General features: G+C 45.9%; 1 protein-coding gene across 13 annotated transcripts in view; it reads left to right on the top strand.

Moving 5' to 3' along the window:
* The window catches only part of RAP1GAP (RAP1 GTPase activating protein), a 122,949-nt gene that overhangs the window by 34,225 nt on the left and 69,134 nt on the right, over positions 1-19,590 (top strand). For 10 of the 13 annotated variants that reach the window (XM_075191377.1, XM_075191376.1, XM_075191364.1 and 7 more), the window contains exon 2: positions 913-948. The exons of 1 other annotated variant lie outside the window; for it this stretch is intronic. Coding sequence is in view for 7 of the 12 variants with exons in the window: in XM_075191364.1 (XP_075047465.1) it covers positions 913-948 (36 nt within the window). In the remaining 5 variants the exon portion in view is untranslated. Of the gene's footprint in view, positions 1-912; positions 949-17,388; positions 17,598-19,590 lie in introns of those variants that run through there. 2 more of the 13 variants (XM_075191374.1, XM_075191373.1) reach the window with 1 other exon arrangement.

Below are 19,590 nucleotides of genomic sequence, written 5' to 3'. Positions count from 1 at the left end.
TATACTCTACACTGACCGCACATTATACTCTACACTGACCGCACATTATACTCTACACTGACCGCACATTATACTCTACACTGACCACACATTATACTCTACACTGACCACACATTATACTCTACACTGACCGCACATTATACTCTACACTGACCGCACATTATACTCTACACTGACCGCACATTATACTCTACACTGACCGCACATTATACTCTACACTGACCACACATTATACTCTACACTGACCACACATTATACTCTACACTGACCACACATTATACTCTACACTGACCACACATTATACTCTACACTGACCACACATTATACTCTACACTGACCACACATTATACTCTACACTGACCACACATTATACTCTACACTGACCAGCACATTATACTCTACACTGACCGCACATTATACTCTACACTGACCACACATTATACTCTACACTGACCGGCACATTATACTCTACACTGACCACACATTATACTCTACACTGACCGCACATTATACTCTACACTGACCGCACATTATACTCTACACTGACCGCACATTATACTCTACACTGACCACACATTATACTCTACACTGACCACACATTATACTCTACACTGACCGCACATTATACTCTACACTGACCAGCACATTATACTCTACACTGACCAGCACATTATACTCTACACTGACCACACATTATACTCTACACTGACCAGCACATTATACTCTACACTGACCAGCACATTATACTCTACAAGACCCGTATATTATACACTACAATAAGCAGCATATCATACTCTAACCTGACAACCCTAGTATGTGATAATTTGGGGATTGCTTGATTTACATTGAGGTGTTGTTATCCGGTAGGTGTTTGTAGCCCCCCCTCCACTTATTTTCTTCTCTTGTTCATAGGGTGGATCAGACAGTTGTCTCCCACAGACGCCTTCGGTGAGTTATATAATCTCTTATTTCATTATTAGAGCTATGGTCTTTTGTTATTACTGGACGGACCCCCACCCCCGGTAGATCCCTCCTATGTGTCCAGTAGTCTCTCGTACGTCATCTGATGGTATTCCTGCTCTCCCAGCCGCTGATTAATAACCTCTCTCAGATTAATCTCCATCATTTATTAAATGATCATTAAAGTAAGAAGCAGATCATGTAATATCTCTGCTATATGATAAAGGTCATATGATGTAATAGTGACTCCCATGATGCTCTGCAGCCCCTGTGGCCGTATTAAGACTCCTGTCTGTCTTTTGTCACTGGTTCTGAAGAGAGAACAGCAGCATTTTACATTGATTTGTATTTAATGTTACTGTCAGCTAAAATATGATTTAATTCATCACCACTGTGTTTTCATTCTGCTCTGTGTGGTGTAATTCCTGGATTATATCTGCTACTTGTGAGCAATGGTTGGAGAGGTCACGTCAGGTCGCTGTCACCTGGACACGTAAAACACAATTATTTTTGGGAGTTTTGCCTGGGGTGGAGGATTACTGTAGGATTAGTGTTGGGGATAGTTTACACTTTGCAAATCCTAACAACTTTTTATTAAAAAAATGTGATTGTGAATGTGCCTCAGGATCGGAACCAGCTTCAGGAGAGTGTGCACAGCTGGGGGACAGACATAATGGTTCCTCTGGTATTCCTCCGCTGACACTTTAGTTTTGGGGAAAAAGCAGTGTCATGTGGTCTGGATACCCAGGTTAGAGCCTTAGATCTTTTAGCTCTCTGCATTGAGCCTTGGATTTTGTGGCCCCCTTAGAGGATCATTGGGCTCTTGGGACCTCTGAGAGGAGTCTTGGGTTCTGGATACCCCTGAGAGGAGTCTTGGGATGTGGAGACCCCTGAGAGGAGCCTTGGGTTATAGAGACCCCTGAGAGAAGCCTTGGGTTCTGGAGACCACTCAGAGGTGTCTTGGGTTCTGCAGACCACTGAGAGGAGTCTTGAGTTATGGGGACCCCTGAGAGAAACCTTGGGTACTGGAGAAACCTGAGAGGAGTCTTGGGTTCTGGAGACCCCTGAGAGGAGCCTTGGGTTCTGGAGACCCCTGAGAGGAGTCTTGGGTTATAGAGACCACTGAGAGGAGCATTGGGTTCTGGAGACCACTGAGGAGTCTTGGGTTCTGGAGACCCCTGAGAGGAGTCTTGGGTTCTGGAGACCCCTGAGAGGAGTCTTGGGTTCTGGAGACCCCTGAGAGGAGCCTTGGGTTCTGGAGACCCCTGAGAGGAGCCTTGGGTTCTGGAGACCCCTGAGATGGGCCTTGGGTTCTGGAGACCCCTGAGAGGAGTCTTGGGTTATAGAGACCACTGAGAGGAGCATTGGGTTCTGGAGACCCCTGAGAGGATCCTTGGTTCCGGAGACTTAAAAGACCTGTTTTTTTTATGAAGAGATTTCCACCATCTCTGACCTGGGCAGAATTAAGATCCTTTTGTGGAGGGGTAATACACCAACAAATGTTCCCCTACACCCACTTATAAGGAGCATCAGGTTAATACTCTAACCTTCAGAAAGAGCGTCTTCATTCTGGACAAATCTTTCAGAGCCATTTTGCTCCACAAACCAATACGCCCATATTTCCACAAATCGAGGTGCACTGCGGAGTGTCCTCTGCTGACGCTGTCACCAGGGAGGGGAGATGTAAGGAATAAAACAGCTATTCTCAGTGTTTGGCAGTTTCTGTGTTTGCGGGGGCTGAGAACGTGGAGTCGTGTTATACACAACAGAATCTTTTGTTCTGAATCATGTGTCATTATTATGAGCAAATATCATTGTGGAGGATTACGTTTATTCCATGTCTTTGATATTGGGGAGCCAGAACTGGCTCCGTCCTATCTGTATTCACCTTTCCATCGCCTCCTCCAAACTACCTAACAAGAATCTGCCATTAAATATATCCACTCTTAGTATAAGAGTGTTATTATGATGTTATACACTATAAAAGATCAGTGAACTAACTCGTGTTTATACATTACAAAACCTTCCCAGCATGCTCTCTGTTCTGTCTATTGACCACTGACATGATGGTCCTGATTCATTAAGAAATGTAAGTTAATTTATGTGGTGTATTTGGTGTTTTTTCACGCTGTGCACGTGCAAAACCGAACCATACGCCAAAGAACGCAATTTATGTTTGCACATTTATGACACCACTTACACAGCCTATGATCTCAATGGCGGAAAAGAGAGGGAGGGGACTGAGTGTATGCACGTAGTCAGTGTACAGTAAGGGCGTCTGATTCAAGCTTTGGGCATCTCTTAGTTACGTGATTTTCTGTTGTATCACTGCACCAAGCAGGTCAGGTGTAAGTGCTGATTACTAGTGATGACGGCTGTGTATACAGCTAGAACATGTGTATACAGCTAGAACATGTGTATACAGCTAGAACATGTGTCTACAATCAGGAGCAGCTGTAACAATGTATTTTATGTACAGTAGACATTAATAACATCCTAACAAATGTATTTCATGGAGAAATATAAAATGTTTTTATGTTTTTTCATTTATGATTATATTATTAACAGGTGACATTAATTGTATTATTTTTGTGTGCGTTCTGCTGGTACTTTCTATTCCACATATATATCGGACGTGTCCTGCGGTGTATTGTCTGTTAGACGTATTCATCACCAGACGTATCTTCAGATCCGCTAGTAGTTGGACACGGACCTGCGTATGCTGGATTTAGGTGTCTTAGTGAATCAGGCCTGATGGGTTTTGAAGTTCCGCACCAATTACTGTCCCTATTTAGGTGATAAAGCGGCTACAGAAAAACAGCCGTAACTCCAGAACGTCATAAATAGACCCTTAGCCAGCGAATAAGACCCTTAGCTCCAGCAGACTCTGGATAAGGATATTTACAGAGGTGCGGGATCCCTTATGGCATGAAACAGTATCTGTATCACATTCATAGCGTCTATTTCTTATATATTGCTTTTTGTAGGTTATAGAACCAGGAATCAGCTATACCACACTTATATCAGCATCACCCGTGCATTATATCCTGATTAAGGGCTAGGACTGGTCTGACTAACCTTTATCTCACTGGGAAGTCGCTATTCACCAGGAATAAATGTGTTTATAAGAAGTTAATAACTGTGTCTTAGAGCAGCGTTGCTCGGATGAGAGGCTCAGACTGGGGGAATTGGTGCAGTGAGACGAGGAGTAATTAATAGCAAAAACAATGTTCTGCGGTCTCTGGAAACAAGTTTAAAACCTCACGTTACATGAACGGAGCCGCCAACCTGTAGGAATATTATGTGAGCAGAAAGGCGTCGGACGCGGCCACCATGTTCTCTGTTATGTCTAGAAACAAGGAGTCACCGGCTGTCGTGGGTCCAAAAACCCCGGGAGCGATAACCAGCGAGGCAGAAAGGAACCTTCTCCTTTCCATGCGTCGTCCGTCAGTACCGGGTGTAGAATGAGAGGCTGGAGGGTGTCAGGGACTCACTTCTAGCTGCTTATTTCAGAGGTTTAATGTTCTCATGTAAAAAATTGATTTAAAGGGTCTATTGGATTTTTGTGTAAATTGGAGCCAGGTTTTCACCCTTACACGACCCTCTAAGCGTCACCCCATGCTATCTCCTGATGTAAATCTGCTTTAGGGTGTTCCAGGAACGCAGCGTCTGTCCTCTGTTTATGGTGTAGGCGGTATAATGGCGGGTGGCTGTCACACTACCATGGATCCGCTCTATGAATGCACAACGTGCCGCCTGTCACCATTATTCACAATGACGCAGCGTCACACTGGGGCTGACGCAGTGTTGGTTGCAATGGCGCAATAAAAATGCTGCAGCTGCCGCAAGATACCTGTAGGACCGCACCAGGCACACGTCACTCTTATGCCCATGTTTAGAAACATTTCTTTTGTTTGCCACATTAATACCTCCAACACAGGAGGAACAGCTCCCAGTCTCTGCTACATGAAAACATTTATCGTTTGCTTAAACAACAACACAGTAAACCCCAATGGTCCTGATTCATTAAGGATAATGCCGATATGTGCCATATTTTGCATAAAACTGCACTGTGCCCAGAGTACACCAGAGAACGGGCAGCATCCGATTTAAGCTGTGAGCATCGCGAAGGTACGTGGGTTTCTGTCGTAACACTGTGGGCTGGGAATGCGCAGAGCGATTTCACCCAAACTAGTAGGTGTAGTTCTCACCCCGCGTCAGCCCCTTTGTCTTTAAAAACATACCGCTAATTTCTTTTTCTGATCCGCAGAGTTATCTCACAGGACATTATACAGATTTCTGACCTCTGACTAATACATTTAAAAACAAAGAATAGAATTGATATAAATGATTTCACTGCTTGGAGAATATTACAAATAATTATTCCGCTTCTTTATGAATTCAATTTCCTAATTAACAGTAACTAAAATGTTTTCTTCAAGTTCCGCACAGCAATGTCACCATATAATTTGTCCTTGTAGTTTATAATGGTCTATTAGACACAGTTATTCCCTCAGCGAGCTGTAGATAACGCTTAGTGTCTGACACATGTAATCTTTCCGTGTAACACGCAGTATGGCTCGTATATCAATTTATACAGTACAGAGGGAACATACAGGATTTACATAAGCTCCGGTTAATATGACGGGTGACCGGGGATTATTAGTTTTCCTGGACATAGATGGACTGGGGGAGTTGTTGCTGTGTGTTTATGTGAGGACATATTGAACATGTCAGTAATACCCAGTAAGGGTATGAGGGGGGGTAGGGGTTTAAAATTTTCTTCTATGTCATTTTCATTGGTTTAATCACAATTTCTAATTACACTCCGGGTGATTAAATAAAAACCCAATAAAACTGATATAGAGGATCCCCCTACTTATCAGAGTACACAAATGTCCCTGTTTTTCTCCGTGTCCCCCTTTTATACAGCCTCCTATATCAAGCAGACCTCCTTATCTCTCTACAAGGGAGAGCCTGGACATTCCTTAACTCCAATGACAAAAGTGTGCGCCCTCTCCCCATCTATGTGTAGTGAGGAGGCCACAGACTTGTCCACGAGGAGCGCGGAGGCCACAGACCTGTCCATGTGTATCGAGGAGGCCACGGACCTGTCCATGAGGAGGCCACAGACCTGTCCACGTGTATCAAGGAGGCCACAGACATGTCAACGTGTAGCCAAGAGCGAGGAGGCCACAGACCTGTCCATGTGTATTGAGGAGCGAGGAGGCCACAGACCTGTCCACGTGTAGTGAGGAGGCCACAGACCTGCCTGGGCACCAATTATGCTGGGAAATCTTTCACCGTATGTCCACTACTTTGTCACTAAGTATAATGCCAACAAGAGACCCTGGACACAGGCGGGTGGCACTCGCTTACCTCCCGGGAGGCAGCGCTATACCAGAGTGACAACCACCCAGGGTGCAAAGCTGTAATGGGGCGCAGGGAAATTCAAATTTTAAGTTAATTTGGTTACGGTTGAGGACTAGCGGTCGGCAGTTTCCTTCCTGCTGCTACACCACCGGGTGTGCACATTATGTTACATCACGTGCATGCGGCGCCGCATCGCATCCAGTAATTTAGGAAGACCACTAAGGGTCCGGCCCCCCAGCCTGCCCCTGGCTACCGGTCTTAAATTTGCGCCCGAACACCGTTCAGTACCTGGAATCTCTCCCGTCTCTAAACACCGGGAAGTCTGATTGTTAAATGAGTAAAATCACATACGTGACACCTCTGCACCTGCTCAGTGTGTAAAGAGCTCTATAATCTTACAGAGATAGCGGCCTCCGGTCCCCACGGGAACAAGGAGAATAGAACGAGGTTTATTCCACGTTACAGGCAGATTATCTTCTGGATCAGGGTATCTCTTATTCTATAGAAGAACCCGCGTAATGTCATTGCCTCCTCTATCTGTAGGGTCATGGTGCTGTTACCAGAGTTCAGGGGTGGATTGGGAACTTAAAAACCCCTGAAGTGGCCTCATGTGGGCAGGATCAAAACAACTGTAGGTGGGGCCAACACAAAAGTAGGCGGGATTTAGAAGTACTGGAATTTAGTTATAGTAACATTTAGGAAACCCTAGATGTGAAGACTTAACACAGTGGGTTATCTCTAAAGCAATGCAGGGAAACGGCTGCCAGTCTTGTGTTTCTTCTCCTGACATCCTGAGATGCAAACTACCAGTCAAGTTTCTCTCTTCCAGTATATAAATGTGTACTGTGTGTTTAAAAAATGCATTAAAAATAATCCTTATTATAAATGGCCGTCCAGATGCGATCACTACAAAGATCAAATAGAATAGGCAGGAAAACACTTCTTTTGTAACCATTGTGTATGGGCCTTAAATGTGCCCAGTGATTGGGGGTGGTTTGAATTAATTGCAGTGCAGGAAGGGTTTGCAGACAATGGCATAAGTGACAGGAAGAGCTATTCAAGGGTTTGCTGGTGATATAGTAAGTGCAAAGGAGGCAGGATTATTAATATTGTCAGTGCAATGGGGCCATATGTTCAACAAAGTGATCTGAAGATGAGACCAGTGCAAGGTAGAAGGCATGGAATCAAAGGAATGGAATCAATGCAAGAACCACTAAAGTATCATCAGAGCTGGAATAAGGCTCTGTGGGGCCCGGGACACTTAGGACAGGGAGGTTATCATTTTAGATACATTTTAAGCAAATACACAGGTAAAACTGTTAGGTGCACACAGCTCTGCCTTCATGAGTAGTACGTTGTGAAGTGGGACATACCTCCCAGCTGTCCTTGTTGTCGGACCAAATCCTGACTAAGTGAGACAGTCACCCAAATTCGGTACTGTCCCACCAGATTCAGGACAGTTGGCAGACTGTCCTGCTCTCTTCTACCTGTTCTTGTCACTGTCATCACCTGTGGTTGCTGGTGACTTTAGATCAGATGCTGGTTGTCTGGATCCTGGAATGTTGGGGCCCTATTTGAAAAAATAAAAGGATACATGAAATTTAGAAAACTCCAACCTGCCCCGGTGTAAAATCAATAGCACCCATGTTTTATAACTAGGCCTCTCTCCAGCCCCAACATTAAAGTAATACATTTGATAAATAGATCTATTTCCCTCCAACCAGCCGTGACATTAAATTAATAGTTTTCCTATTTAATAAATAGATCTACCTCCCTTCAAACAGCCCCAGCAATAGATTAATAGCATTTACGTAATATAACCATTTCCCACAGCCCATCCCGGCATTAAATAATATTCACATTTAATAGCCCCACATTCGATTGATAGCCCCAAACAACTTACAACAGTATTAAATTATAGGTCCCGTCACCTTATCTTCCGTTAGCCCCACCCCCCCATTACACTTACCTGGCTCCTCCTGCTGTGGAAGGCTCCTCCCTCTGCACACATTGGAGGGCCCCTGTCATGTGACACGTCTCATGTGACCTCTGCTGTATGAAGCCTGCAGCTACAGAGGTAGGAGGAGGGATCATTAGATCTGTGGCCACATTACGGAAGGTGGTCCCGGAGGAGGGGCCACGCTGCCCCCACTTTCTGCTGCCACTTGGGGGGGTTACATATAATGTAACTTATTTTTTTTAAAAGCTCGAAAAGTACATTCAGCGGCCTCCTGAAGCCACCGACCAGTCCGCCCTGCCGGAGTTACTCTGCGCTACAGATGTCGCTAATTACCAGACGCTCCTAATCAGCCAGGACTGGCCCGTTACCGGCGCACCGACGACTGTGACATATAAGCTGATTTAACACAGGGCGAAATCCGCATTGGCGGTACGTTGTGTACGCGAAAGGGTGACTGCTAATATATAGTTATAGTTATATTTCTATATATACGTTATATATATGTTAGATACAAGATATAGGCCCTCAATGGGTGTAAAGCTTTATTTTCCATATCACCCAATACATGAAAGGGTTAGCACCGGCGGTATGACGGTTAGCACCGGCGGTATGACGGTTAGCACCGGCGGTATGACGGTAAGACATGTAACAGGTGTCACAGTTATACTGTTGCCACCGTAATACCGATGCTGTTATCGCCATCTCAAGTCTTTTTATGAAATCAGGTTTTAACATATTGTTTATATATATTTTATTTTTTTAACAATTTTCACCCACAGATCTGGGTTTTCGGTTCCACTGTTGCCGCCTGACGAAGTAGTAAATGAATCCTAACTGCCCCGGGGCAGGTGAGAATACCTCTGCTGCCCTGACAATAGGAGATTCTTTAGTACAGATTCTATAGATGAACAGGACATATAATCCTACCACGTGGGATGAGAGATAGTCATGTAGAATATATTGGATATCAGATACTGGGGTGGTGTCGTTGTTGTACTGATAATAAGTATTTTACTTGTCACCTGTCACTTAGACGTCGGTAAATCGTAATAACCGGAGGGGATCTGATAAACGTGCACAGCAGATATAGCGGAATATCGCAGCCATGACTCAGGCCGGGGTATTTATAGAATAAGTCTCTGTCCTGACTTCAGAGCCTGGAATATCTGACGACAGCGTGGATGTGACACAGAGACGCTTTGTTTAGGGGCGAGCTCATGAAAGACTTATTTTTATCCCAGGACCCCAGAATGTCGCTGACATCCTGGTTTTATTATATGTCTAACGGAACATGTGACACAGCCAATAATAACCCCTCCGGGGAGCCCGCTGACCCCAACCCCGCCGGTCTGCTGCGCACCGTAATAATCTATTTCATATGTAAATGTTCTCACATTACATAGCAGAGGTAATGTGTGGTACAGATACTGAGAATTACATCCAGTGTATAGAACAGGAGAAGTGTTACTGTGCAACTGTCTATGTACAAAGTGTAAGAACAGATACTGAGAATTACATCCAGTGTAAAGAGCAGGAGAAGTGTTACTGTGCAGCTGTCTATGTACAAAGTGTAAGAACAGATACTGAGAATTACATCCGGTGTATAGAGCAGGAGAAGTGTTACTGTGCAACTGTCTATGTACAAAGTGTAAGAACAGATACTGAGAATTACATCCAGTGTAAAGAGCAGGAGAAGTGTTACTGTGCAACTGTCTATGTACAAAGTGTAAGAACAGATACTGAGAATTACATCCAGTGTAAAGAGCAGGAGAAGTGTTACTGTGCAGCTGTCTATGTACAAAGTGTAAGAACAGATACTGAGAATTACATCCAGTGTAAAGAGCAGGAGAAGTGTTACTGTGCAACTGTCTATGTACAAAGTGTAAGAACAGATACTGAGAATTACATCCAGTGTAAAGAGCAGGAGAAGTGTTACTGTGCAGCTGTCTATGTACAAAGTGTAAGAACAGATACTGAGAATTACATCCGGTGTATAGAGCAGCAGAAGTGTTACTGTGCAGCTCTCCATGCTGGGGACATCCCTGGCAGCGTCTCCTCATACCTAATGTCTGCTATAACCAGCTTGTGCCCATCATCTGTGTGATCAATACACGTTTATTACACGTGGATCATCTTTATGTAGAAATCATTATTGCTGAGCGACCACATCCCCCGGGACCATCCTGATCGCTCCGGCACTGAGTCATTGTGCTGTATTCAGTCTCACCTGGGAAAGGGGGTCAAAGAGTGACTTTTGCTGGAGATTGTCGGTGACTTTACATGTATTAACCTGCGATCTTCAGGTTCCGAAATCCAATATCAACTCGCACTTTCATACGTCGGCGGGTTCAAACCAACCCAAGATAGTCGCTGAATAAGGCAAATCGCGGCCTAATCCTTTTTCCCCCAGGTACACGTCTACTACACAAAGAGGAACCATTAGAAATAACCACATGCACCCCGGTATTCTGTAGGGTGTATAACATGTATACAGGTCCAACACTGTGAGTCTCCATTAGTCGCAGTATCGTTCTCTGTACAAACCGGACGCTCTCTCCTTATATTACAGCAGTTATTGGTCTTTAACGCCATCCAGACAAAACGCATCTTTTTATTTTATGTTTACTAAAATGAAACATTTTTACTGATCACATAAAACGTTGTTTTTTTTGCTTCTACCGAAAGAGCGATGTGTTCGCCTCTTACATACAATCCCTGCCATGATTCTGAACAGTTTTTGAATTTTAATGATCCCTCTTCAATAAATATTCATGTGTACAGCCTGTAGCATAGGACCAGATAGTGATAATTACATCATGTAAGCAGAAGAAGTTGGACAGTGTGGGGAACACAGGAACAAATCTTAAAGGCCTGGGACTGGCTCTGGAAATAATCCTGGAGTGAAATACAAGTGTGTGTGGTTTAGCCTATTTTAAAGGGAAAAAATGCAGGCGGCCCAATGACCTAGCCCAAGGTAGCCCACTAGGGACTGGCCCCTGCCCCTCCTTGATGTACAGTTATATGGTTCTATAGGGTGTATATTGGTTCCATACCGGACACTACCATACTAGCTGGTTCTGTTACATTGGAAGTCCCAGGTGGTTATAGATTGGGCAGTGGGGTGTTGTTTTGCTAGATTATATTTGAGTGCGGTCTTCCACAGGTTGGGCAGCACGGTGACTCAGTGGTTAGCACTTCTGTCTCACAGCACTGGGGTCATAAGTTCAATTCCCAACCATGGCCCCATCTGTGAGGAGTTTGTATGTTCTCCCTGTGTTTGCGTGGGTTTCCTCCAGGTGCTCCGGTTTCCTCCCACACTCCAGAAACTAGGTTAACTAACTAGCCATTAGCAGACCACGTTTGCCAATCATTTTTACATTATTTTTTGAACAGTGAACATTCATTCACCTTCTACTGTCGCCATCTTTGCCCTGGAACTGCCCTTTATAATAGGACTTTATTTATGACACACTTCTTGTATTACTACTTGTGTTTGTGTTACTGACGCTTTCAGTCCCACTTTGAAGATACTGCAGGATCACACAGTCACCACTAGATGGCGGATAGGGAACATCTATAAGATTGATTGGATGGGAGAATCCTGTGTTTGCTCGTCTCTCGGACACATGGACCTACAGGACAATGGGAATAAGAACTATTTCTCTGGAAGGTTCTGGAATCAGAGAACCATCTTGCTACAGACCTGCAAACTGCGCACTGTGGTGTGGATATTGTCAGTGTCTACGGGACGGGGGGTCATGTATCAGATATATCATCATCATCATTTCTTTATATGGCGCCACTAATTCCGCAGCGCTGTACAGAGAACTCGCTCACATCAGTCTCTGCCCCATTGGGGCTTACAATCTAAACTCCCTAAAACACACACACACACACAGACTGGGGTTTATTTCTTAGCAGGCAATTAACCTACCAGTATGTTTTTGGAGTGTGGGAGGAAACCGGAGCACCCGGAGGTAACCCACGCAAACACAGGAAGAACATACAAACTCCTCACAGATAAGACTATGGTCTGGAATCAAACTCATGACCCCAGTGCTGTGAGACAGAAGTGCTAACCACTGACCCACCGTGCTGCCCACTCTGTCACTGCTGTGGCCCTTGTGTGTAATGTTTCTTGATTAATCGAAGGGTGGCATCCAGTGAAATATTCATAAACACTATTTGAATGTACACCGATCAGCCACAACATTAACACCACCTGCCTAATATTGTACAGTCCACCCTTGTGCCGCCAAAACAGCTCTGACCCACAGAGGCATGGACTTCACAAGACCTCTGGAGGTGTCCTGTGGTATCTGGCACCAAGACGTTAGCAGCAGATCCTTTAAGTCCTGTAAGTTGTGAGGTGGGGTCTCCGTGGCTGGGACATGTTCTTCCAGCACATCCTACAGATGCTCGATTCTATTGAGATCTGAGTAATTTGGAGGCCAAGTCAACACCTTGAACTCTTTGTCATGTTCCTCAAACCATTACGGAACACTTTGTGCAGTGTGACAGAGCACATTATCCTGCTGAACGAGGCCACTGCCATCAGGGAATACCGCTGCCATGAAGGGGTGTACTTGGTCTGTAACAATGTTAAGGAAGGTGGAACATGTCATAGTAACATCCACATGAATCCCAGGACCCAAGGTTTCCCAGCAGAACATTGCCCAGAACATCACACTGCCTCTGCCGGCTGCCTTCTTCCCATAGTGCATCCTGGTGCCATCTCTTCCCCAGATAAACAGCACACACACCCGGCCGTCCACATGATGTAACAGAAACTGTGATTCATCAGACCAGGCCACCTTCCTCCATTGCTGCATGGTCCAGTTCTCAAATGCCCGTTGTAGGCACTTTCAGCGGTGGACAGTGGTCAGCATGGGCTCTGTGACCAGTCTGCGGCTACGCAGCCCCATACGCAGGAAGCCGCGATGCTCTGTGTGATCTATCATACCCAGGAGTAACTTTATCAGTAATTTGTGCTACAGTAACCCTTCTGTGGGACTGGACCAGACACCCCAGTCTTCACTCCCCACTCGCATCAATGAGCCTTGGGCGCCTATGACTCTATCACAGCCAGGAGTAACTTTATCAGTAATTTGTGCTACAGTAACCCTTCTGTGGGACTGGACCAGACACCCCAGTCTTCACTCCCCACTCGCATCAATGAGCGTTGGGCTCCCAAGACCCAGTCACCAATTGTCCTTCCTTGGACCACTTTTGGTAGGTACTAACCACTGTATACCGGGAACACCAACAAGCCGTTTTGGAGAAGCTCTGACCCAGTCATCACTATTTGGCCCTTGTCAAAGTCACTCAGATCCTTACACCCATTTTTCCTGCTTCCAACACAGCAATATGTCATTGTAACCAGATAATCAGTGATATTCACTTCACTGTCAGTGGTTATAATGTTGTGTCTGATGGATGTGACTGACAGGAGCCGGATGACACCTGCGCTGTACACGGCGCAGTCACACGAGACGCGTTATGATTCCTTTTTCTCACAGTATTTGATAAAACACTTGTGACAGATTCCTCGTTACAGCCGCAGATCCCCATATAAATATTTCATGTTATTATGGTGATATGAATAATATAATGGAGGATGTTCCGTGTTTCATGTTGACATTGTAAACACAGTTAGTATTATGTTCCCGGGGAGCTGAAATCACTTCAATTCCCAAATAGTCGTACGTTATAAATCTCATATACAGAGGTAACATTTAAACGGGAAGTAACCCTATATTATCCTGATATAAGAACTGTTAGTATATAAATCCCTATTTTATCCTGACATAAGAACGGCTAGTAACTATTCCGGACCCTCATACCGCCTGTTACCTTTACACTACAAGTTTTTCATCCGACTGTTGGGCCAATTACAGGATAAACCAGCATTTTAAATTCCCAAACATACACAGACAGACACACAGACAGAGAGAGAGATAGACACAGACTAGGGTCAATTTTGATAGCAACCAATTAGCCTACCAGTATGTTTTTGGAGTGTGGAAGAAACCGGTGCACCCGGAGGAAACCCACGCAAACACGGGGAGAACATACAAACTCCACACAGATAAGGCCATGGTCGGGAATTGAACTCATGACCCCAGTGCTGTGAGGCAGAAGTGCCAACCACTGAGCCAATGTGCTGCCCCAGTTAAACGATGAATGACAGTCATCCCGAGTACCGGTTGTCGTTTCATATGATTGTTGGCAGAACTATAACTCTCGTTTCAATCCTGCAGTGTCTACACTGAGGACCGGCAGTGTCCATAGATCTCTATAGAGTGCGCAGAGCCACGTGGTTATGGCAGATGGAGAGCGCACATCTGACGGTAAACCATGTAACGTGTGTACAGGGCCGGTGCTAGGGTCCACGGTGCCCTAGGCATTTTAACCCCCCCCCCCCCCCGCAAAAATCGCCACCCTCCTCCCTCATCTCCTTACCTTGTCTCACCACCGCCGCCTCTCTGCTCCTTCTCCTCCCCTCCACTCACTGACACTAGTAAGTGGAGGGGAGGAGACGGAGCACAGAGGCGGCGGTGGTGAGCAATAGCCTCTTCCCCCCTCCCCGTCCATCTGATGCTGTGCGGCGGCCATGACAGGTATGGTCAGCGGTCGCCGCACAGTTTTAAAGTATTTTAGAATACTGTGGCGCCCTCTAGGCGCCCTCCAGAGCCCAGCGCCCTATGCAAGTGCCTAACCTTGCCTAATGGGAGCGCCGGGCCTGTGTGTGTAGTATGTACACAGGAGTCGGCATAATGATCGGGGCTTTATTTTTCAGTCATTGGTAAAATCGTTGCAGGTGACACATTGGTCGGAAAATTCTGTAGTGTGCACTCAGCCTAGCTCCTAGTCCTTCCTCACCCTGGATTTGGTCTCTTCTGATGGATACTGATTGGCTGTTGCTGATCTTGACGTGTGTTCTGTTTTATCCCTGTGGTTTCCTAGGTCTGGCACCTTCAGTCACTTGTTGATAAATACCTTGTGCATTAGTCCTGGGGGCAACTGAGTACCCTAAGCACAGCTGACTGTTAGCGGTGATAGGGACACTAGCCGGCCTAGACATGTACACCCATGGCGGCGTGATTATACAATATATAATATATAACCAATGTTACATGCCACACATTGCCTAACCGTACCGAGGCAACTTTCCTTTTAGATTGTAAGCTCTGTTACCAGTGACTTCTCTACTGCTGCTCTCTTTACGTGTCTGATAATATAGAGTACAATCATCTATTATAGGACAGCTGTTAGATCCGTAGAACCAGACACATTAACGCACCAGCTCCACTGCAGTCACTTCATGTTTACTACACGTGTGTGATCTATCTGCACCGCACGTATCATATGTGTCCAGAATTACATGTAAGTAGTGCATTTGCTCCTGTGGGGGGATGCGATACCCCAATATATGGGGTATCAGGGGTGTAGAGGATATTAGGGGCACCAGGAAGAACACATGACGAGGACAGACGTACCAATTGTGTGTGAACAGGAGTCATATGACCTCTATGTTCTGTGTATCGGGGTGTAACCACCAGTAACCGGGGTGACTCCGACCCTCAGTGCAGGGGCCGCTGTGTAATTAGGCCGAGAACAAACCCACCAGGGACCTGCTGGGGGGAATCTCCTGCTTTACACAACAATACAGGAATAACTCAGCCCCCGGCCCCCCATGGAGCTCCGGATAGTGCAGCTTTCATCTGGTTACCATGACAATACGAAATCCCCCCCCCCTGGCCAGGGAGACAGTCCAACAAAATACCCAGTTATGGGGGACTGGGGGCGGGCTGGTACTGCTACATCCAGACACATCCGGAGGAACTGGCGGGAGATGCCCAGTGTATATAGAGCAGGGGCCGGCTGGGGGGGGCGAGACTCGGCAGGTGGCCCAGCACTAGGTAGCCCACTATGGGACTGGCCCGGGGGGCAGATGGCCCCCTGTGGGAGCCCCTGGTTACATCCTACAACATTATAACAACATTGTGCTCTCCCAGCTCGCACTCATCAGAGACGTGTCGGCACTGACCACAGTAAACGACGCTCATCCACGTTCCCTCTTTCTGGGGGGCAGTGCTGGGAGTTACCCCGTGAGCAGTATAGTAACACACACTTCAACTCCTCCAACTGTTTGAGAGCTGTTGTGGAACTACAAATCCCAGCCTACCCATACTGCCACCTAGAAGCTGAGACTTGTAGTTCCACTCCACCCAGAGAGTCACACAGTGCCTATCCCTGATTTAGTTTAACTAACCCTAATTTTGGGAGCTATTTATTTATTTATTTATAAACTTAAGTCCTTATAATTGTCCTCTGTGCATCACTATAAGTGTATTATTGTTACATATAAATGGAGCATGCACTGTGTAGATTACATATTAGGAGGTACATAGACGCTGTGCTTTAGGAAACGTCATTTGTTGAAAACACACTTTTGTGCCACTTGTATCAGCTCCTCTGTTTCCCATTAAATTGTAAGCTCTTGTGTCCTCATTCTGTTTGGCTGAAGCTCTGTTCCTGTGTTATACGCGCTGTGGAATGTGTGGGGATTTACACATATAAGATTATAATGTCTGCTGGATACTATGTTGCATTCATTGATTCTCTGTATAAAACATCAGCTGGGTGGCTGCTCCTTGTATCCACTACTTCCTGAGATATGTTGGCTGCCATTCCCCCTCCTGCTAACCCCAGATCATGTCCTATTGCTCTGGAGTCTCCAGGTGATTGAGGTTTCCCTTGCATTGTGCCTCTGGGATTAATGTCTCTCTCAGACCTGCGTGTCTCATTAACCCTGTAGCACCCAGGAGCCTGTAGATAGGAGGCTCAGACTGTATGAAAGTCACCGGGGAAGATATGTGCAGTTTATCACTTCTCACAGCCTAAAATGATTGGAAATCCCAGAATGAAGCAGGAGTGGAGAGAATGGAATAGAGGGGGATGGGAGGCAGCTCCTCTCTCTCTCTCTCTCCCCCTCTTTCCCTCAGTCTCTCTCTCTCTCCCCATCTCTCTCTCTCTCTCTCGCTCCCTCTATCTCTCCCCATCTCTCTCTCTGTCTCTCTTGCTCCCTCTCTCTCCCCATCTCTCTCTCTCTCCCTCTATCTCTCCCCATCTCCCTCTCTCTCCCTCGTTCCCTCTCTCTCTCCCCCTCTCTCTCTGCAAGGTGCAGCTGTAGGGGAGGCTGTCTCCTTTGCTGCTATTGGCTCAGTGTCTCCCTGGGATTGTAGGTTTGGGATTCGGAGGATTGTGCAGGATTTTCTTCTCCTCTCCGCAGCTGCATACGGTAAGTACATAACTCTATCCATCTGCATGATGTGGGGGCTTTGTGTAGCTCAGGTCATGGAGCCTCTATAATATTATATTATGGTGCAGAGGGACCAGTGATGGTTAATGTCTCTGTGTGAGGAGATCCCGCTCCCTGGTCCTATATAGAGCAGTCAGTCACCTTTGTGTAAGTTCAGGGCCCCTCGGTGCGATGTGTGACCTTCGCCAGGTTGGTGGGAGACCCAGAGAGCGGGGCAGGGGGACCCTCATATCACTGCTTACATCCCACTCAGCAGATATAGGGACAGAGTTGGTCCCCAAAGTTTTATAGCTGTATAATAATACAACTGATACCATTGTACCACTGACATGGTGACAGAGGGGGGGGGGGGCACAATGTGCCACCTAACAGATGACAATGACATTCCAGATGGTAGACAAATAATTGTGCCAACCATTGGCTTAGTGTGTCTGGCTGGCAGCGCAGACCGCTGGCTGTGTGATTTATATGTGGTGTCCTTACAGAGCCCCTACCAGGGGGTACACATACGGCTGTACCCTCCTCACCTCACAGCTGTCTGTGGGTCTCCAGTCGCCCAGTTCTGACACCGAAAGGTGGGAGGAATGAGATCCACTAATGGCAGCAGGTCCGTCTGTTCCCGTGTATGAGTTATGTCGTAAAAGGGAGAGAAATTAAGGATATGGGTCACAGAGCCGCGCAGTGGTACTGTGTGTGTAGGTGAATAAATGTACTGGGGGTTAGTGGTGGTACTGTGTGTGTAGGTGAATAAATATACTGGAGGTTAGAGGTGGTGGTACTGTGTGTGTAGGTGATTAAAGATACTGGAGTTAGTGGTGGTACTGTGTGTGTAGGTGAATAAATATACTGGAGGTTAGAGGCAGTGGTACTGTGTGTGTAGGTGAATAAAGATACTGGAGTTAGTGGCGGTGGTACTGTGTGTGTAGGTGAATAAATATACTGGAGTTAGTGGCGGTGGTACTGTGTGTGTAGGTGAATAAATATACTGGAGGTTAGAGGCGGTGGTACTGTGTGTGTAGGTGATTAAAGATACTGGAGTTAGTGGTGGTGGTACTGTGTGTGTAGGTGAATAAAGATACTGGAGTTAGTGGCGGTGGTACTGTGTGTGTAGGTGATTAAAGATACTGGAGTTAGTGGCGGTGGTACTGTGTGTGTAGGTGAATAAATATACTGGAGTTAGTGGCGGTGGTACTGTGTGTGTAGGTGAATAAATATACTGGAGGTTAGAGGCGGTGGTACTGTGTGTGTAGGTGATTAAAGATACTGGAGTTAGTGGTGGTGGTACTGTGTGTGTAGGTGAATAAAGATACTGGAGTTAGTGGCGGTGGTACTGTGTGTGTAGGTGATTAAAGATACTGGAGTTAGTGGCGGTGGTACTGTGTGTGTAGGTGATTAAAGATACTGGAGTTAGTGGCGGTGGTACTGTGTGTGTAGGTGAATAAATGTACTGGGGGTTAGTGGTGGTACTGTGTGTGTAGGTGAATAAATATACTGGAGTTAGTGGTGGTGGTACTGTGTGTGTAGGTGAATAAATGTACTGGAGTTAGTGGTGGTGGTACTGTGTGTGTAGGTGAATAAAGATACTGGAGTTAGTGGCGGTGGTACTATGTGTGTAGGTGAATAAATGTACTGGGGGTTAGTGGCGGTGGTACTGTGTGTGTAGGTGATTAAATATACTGGAGTTAGTGGCGGTGGTACTGTGTGTGTAGGTGATTAAATATACTGGAGTTAGTGGCGGTGGTACTGTGTGTGTAGGTGAATAAATATACTGGAGTTAGTGGCGGTGGTACTGTGTGTGTAGGTGATTAAATATACTGGAGTTAGTGGCGGTGGTACTGTGTGTGTAGGTGATTAAAGATACTGGAGTTAGTGGCAGTGGTACTGTGTGTGTAGGTGAATAAATGTACTGGGGGTTAGTGGTGGTACTGTGTGTGTAGGTGAATAAAGATACTGGAGTTAGTGGCGGTGGTAC

Source organism: Mixophyes fleayi, chromosome 11 (genome assembly GCF_038048845.1).
Source record: "Mixophyes fleayi isolate aMixFle1 chromosome 11, aMixFle1.hap1, whole genome shotgun sequence".
Lineage (NCBI taxonomy): Eukaryota > Metazoa > Chordata > Amphibia > Anura > Limnodynastidae > Mixophyes > Mixophyes fleayi.
Note: the sequence above shows the minus strand (reverse complement) of the source record. Positions and strands in the feature narration are given on the sequence as shown.